General features: G+C 59.5%; 1 protein-coding gene across 1 annotated transcript in view; it reads left to right on the top strand.

The window, feature by feature from the left end:
- Positions 1–3,865, top strand: part of COL16A1 (collagen type XVI alpha 1 chain) — a 28,051-nt gene extending 24,186 nt beyond the window's left edge. The window contains exons 67-70 of the mRNA XM_026086084.1: positions 3–291; positions 1,124–1,279; positions 2,013–2,156; positions 2,775–3,865. Of these exons, the coding sequence (XP_025941869.1) occupies positions 3–291; positions 1,124–1,279; positions 2,013–2,156; positions 2,775–3,004 (819 nt within the window). The 3' untranslated portion in view covers positions 3,005–3,865. The remainder of the gene's footprint in view (positions 1–2; positions 292–1,123; positions 1,280–2,012; positions 2,157–2,774) is intronic.
- The last annotated feature ends 379 nt before the right edge of the window (positions 3,866–4,244 follow it).

Below are 4,244 nucleotides of genomic sequence, written 5' to 3'. Positions count from 1 at the left end.
AGCCCGAGCTCTGCCCCTCTCCCCGCCAGGGCTACCCCGGCGCGGCAGGACAAGCCCCCGGCGCTCCCCCAGGCGGCTGCCACCCTGGAGGCCCCTACRGAGGGGCAGCCCCCGGGGGACCCTACGGGCCCCCAACTGGCCCGGGGCCCTACGGGCATCCGTCACCCCCGGCTGGCGCGCCCGGGGGCCCCTACGGAGGCGGCCCAGCTCCCGGAGGGCCCTATGGGCAGCCCGGCACCAACCCCTACGGTGCTCCCCCGGCGGGGCCCTACGGAGGAGCTGCTCCCGGAGGTGAGTGGGGGCCGCGGGAGTCGGAGGGGTCCCTCCTGCAGGGCTACACTGGCTGCCCTGGGGACGGAGGGGAGCAGGGTGTGGGGGCTGAGGTGTGGGGCACCCTAGCCCGGTCCCTGCCTGGGACAGGAACTGGTCCCAGCACTCTGCTGTCCTGGGCTGGTTTCAGTGGGGTCGCTCCTTTCCCACTGCTCTGCACTGCCTTTTGCCGTGTTTGAGYCCCTTCCCCAGCCCCAGCGCCAGGGTCCCAAAACTCCTGAATCCCAGCATCGCTCCAGCACATCTCCTCTGTGCCTCCGTTTCCCTACCTGTAAGTGAACAGGTTGTCTTTGGATACGTGTGTCGGGATGCGTTTCAACAAAGCACTTTGCCCAGCCAGATCGAAGCTGTGGTGTTTAGATAAATTGTCTCAATTAAATTGGAAAGTTCCAGTTCATTATTTTAAAATTCTGAGGAGGAGGAAAATGCTGAAGAGGCTATAACCCTGAGCACCAGAAATAAAACTTTACAGCCACACATCCGTCTGCCAGCACCGCTAGCATTTATCGTGCTGGAATGGCATGGCTCCCGATGGCTTGTTCTCTGCTCCGGAGCTACACGAGAGGTCTAATTCTTTTCCCTTTCTCTGTCACAAGGCATCACACGCCAAGTCCCAGGCTTTGTTAATGTCTTTTCCCACGATTGATCATACAGCTGTAAAAGCCATTTAGAGTAGAAGTGCTGACCAGTCCCTTGGTGCTGGCTGCATCTCCACGAGCTGTCGCTGGGGAAGGACCTGTAAACGGCCTCGCTGATGGAAGGTGTGAGCTCTTGCTGGCGTTTCTCCGCACAGGTAGTGCCCCACCTGGCGTGGACCAGGAGGCCTTTTCTTGGTTCCAGGCAGTGGACACCGATCGCAGCGGTTACATCTCCCTGAAGGAGCTGAAGGCAGCGCTGGTCAACTCCAACTGGTCTGCGTTCAACAACGATACCTGCATGCTGATGCTGAGTGAGTCCRGGCTCTCTCTGCCCTCCAGCAGGTTCCCTGGCGCGGTGGCAGGACAGGAACCGYGCGTGCTGTCAGGCGTGGGGGTTTCACGCTGCTTTAATGCTGACGCAGCTTTTTTTTTCTGATTTGCATCAGATCTGCATCCCTAAGGGGAAGCCCAGGTCCAGCCTGTGGTTCCCCTGTGATTTGAGCATCACTTACAGCTGGCCTGGAGTAGACAGTGCAGGTCTGAGCGCCCTTTTGGTGGAGGATGCAAGAATCGGAGGCCCAGAGCTCTCTGCTCGGGAAGGGAAACCCACCTGTCTGGTCCCATGTTGCTGCTGTGCTGTAGTTTAGCGAGTGTGCGCTCAGTTCTGCGTGAGGCTGAGGGAGCCCAGCGTCCTGGAGCCCGGTGCTCCTCCCAGAGATCCAGGGAGCAAAGGAAGGGAGAGCTCCAGGCACCAGCAGTGAGCCAGAGTTGCAGCCTTTCTGTGCTTGTCCCAGCATCGCAAAAGCGAAGGTTTTGTTGCTGTTTCCTGCCAGCCTCCTAGGGACCTGAGTGGTCCTGTTTGATCGCTGTCCTGGTGAGGGAGGGCTTTCAGGGCTGGAGCTGGGGTGCTGGGAGCCGGGGCTGGACCAGGGGAGCACCTTCCTCCCAGGCAGCGCAGCCTTTGAGCTCTCTGGGAGTTTCTGCGGCGCATCCTTGTTCTGTTCCTCACCGTCCTGCTTGTGCTGTTCGCTTGTTCCTCCCCAGACATGTTTGACAAGACCGGCTCAGGACGCATGGATGTGTACGGCTTCTCGGCCTTGTTGCGCTTCATCCAGCAGTGGAGGAACCTCTTCCAGCAGTACGACAGGGATCAGTCGGGCTCCATCAGCTTCAGTGAGCTTCAGCAAGGTGGGCAAAGAGCAAGCGGGTTGCAGGGGTAGAGTCACCGCACCGGCCCTCCCTGGGGGATGCTGTCTGACTCCGCTTGGTATTTATTTCTGGCCTGGCCCGGTGAATCCTCCTGGCACCATCGCACAGCAGGGCTGGGCATCTCTGAGATGACAGAGTGTCTCCTGCACAGCTGCAGCGCAGCAGCTGCAGTCCACGCCTGCTGCTGAGCTGTGCTGGGAGCGCGCCGGGCTGGTTAAACCAGCCCCAGCAGATCTGGTGGCTGAGCCTTCCCACGGGCAAAGAGACGAGGAGCTGCGGCAGAGCTGGAGCATGAACTTCCTTCCTTAAGGAAACCCCTTCTCCCATTTCCCCTCCGACAATGGCATGTGGTTAAACCTTGTGTTCTGGGAGGAGATGTTGGGTGTGTGTCTGATGGAGGGGAAAAACGTCTGGAATTCCTGCCTTGATTCGGTTCCTCCCTCCCGAGAGCACTGCCTGCACACACCCGCTGTCTGAACGCTTCTCGAACACCATGGGCAGGCGGGGTGTGTGCCAGCGCATGGGAGGGAGGGCACAGTCACTCTTCCTGGGAGAGGCTTGTCGGAGAGGTTTAGTCCGTGTGTTTCCTGTTGCCAGCTCTCTCCCAGATGGGCTATAACCTGAGCCCCCAGTTTAGCCAGCTGCTGCTGTCCCGCTACACCCAGAGATCCTCCAACCCCAGCATCCAGCTCGACCGCTTCATTCATATCTGCATTCAGCTCCAGAGCATGACAGAGGCCTTCCGGGAGAARGACACGGGGCTGGTGGGCAACGTGCGGCTGGGCTACGAAGACTTCCTCGCGATGGTTGTGACACGGATGTTGTGATGCCCTTGGCCGAGGCCGGCGTGGCTGCGAGCCGGCCGGGAGCTCTGCCTGGCTCTTCTGGAGGAGCTGCGATCCCTCGGCCTCTCTGGCTAGCTTGTGTCTGATGCTCCACCTGGAAGAACGAATGTTTCCCCCCGGGCTGGGTTACCGGCCTGCCCTGCCTGAGGACCCCCGTGCTGTGGGCAGCAGTGAGGCCGCGAGCCCCTGTTGGGCCTCCCAGCCATCTACGGCTTTGATTTTTTTGTCCCCACTCRAAGGCAGCGCGTGCCTCCATGCCAAACTGGAGCCCGGTTCTGCCACGCTGCGGGGTGGGACAGCCAAACCAGTAGTGAGCCCGTGCCATGACCCCCAGGGAATGCTTAGATCTTCCTTTGCCAGAYGCAAGTGTTTACTTAAACGCCAGCTGCGCTGTCCCTCTGCCTGGCAGGGTGTCTTCAGTGAAACATCTCTTTCTTAGCATGCTTTTGGGGACTCTTCCCYTGTAACCTAGTAAAGTTTGCCTTGGGTGAGCCTTCGTCTGAAAAGCAGCGATGAGGGCACCAGCGACTGCAGCGTTCGTGACCTGCTGCGATCGCTGTGCTTTAATTGCCTTGCAGAATATCCTTCCTCACCCAGGTGCACTTTTAACAGTGCGGTGGTCCAAGCTTCCCGCTCTCGCTTGGGAACATCCTGACTTTATTGAAGGTCTGAGCGCTGTTTCCCTCTGTGCTGCTAAACTGGGCTCTAGTCACAAATAGGATAATTAAACCACTCTTTATTGCCAAAGGATGTCTTGATTTGTCCCTGACTGCAGAGGCCAAACTCAAAAACAGTTTGGAACTTATATTTACAGTTCTTTAATAAAATACCATGTGCAATGCTTGTTGTTTGCTGTCTGAGCAGCGGATGGAGATGCTGTGCTGGCCTCGACGCCTGCTTCTCTGGGGCTTTTAAGCGCTGGGCTCAGAGCTTTCCAAGGCAGGTTTTGCTCCGACGGAGGGTTCGTCGTGCCCCGTGCTGAGTACCGGTGTGCGGCTGGTGTTGCAAAGTCTGGGTGTGGGTGTAGATCAGTCGCTGCCTGCGAGCAAGCGCTGGCGGTGGGGGCCGTGGTGTGAAGTTACCCCCTGGGTAGCGCCGCAGCCCCGGTCCTCGTGCGCGGAGCCCACGCGCGCGGGAGGCAGGAGCAGGTCCTTTCCCTCCCGGAGGCTCCGAAGGGCGCCGTGCTTCCCAGCTCGGCACGGGCTCTCCCTGCTCCCGCCGC

Source organism: Apteryx rowi, unplaced genomic scaffold (genome assembly GCF_003343035.1).
Source record: "Apteryx rowi isolate R43461 unplaced genomic scaffold, aptRow1 scaffold_68, whole genome shotgun sequence".
Taxonomy (NCBI): Eukaryota; Metazoa; Chordata; class Aves; order Apterygiformes; family Apterygidae; genus Apteryx; species Apteryx rowi.
Note: the sequence above shows the minus strand (reverse complement) of the source record. Positions and strands in the feature narration are given on the sequence as shown.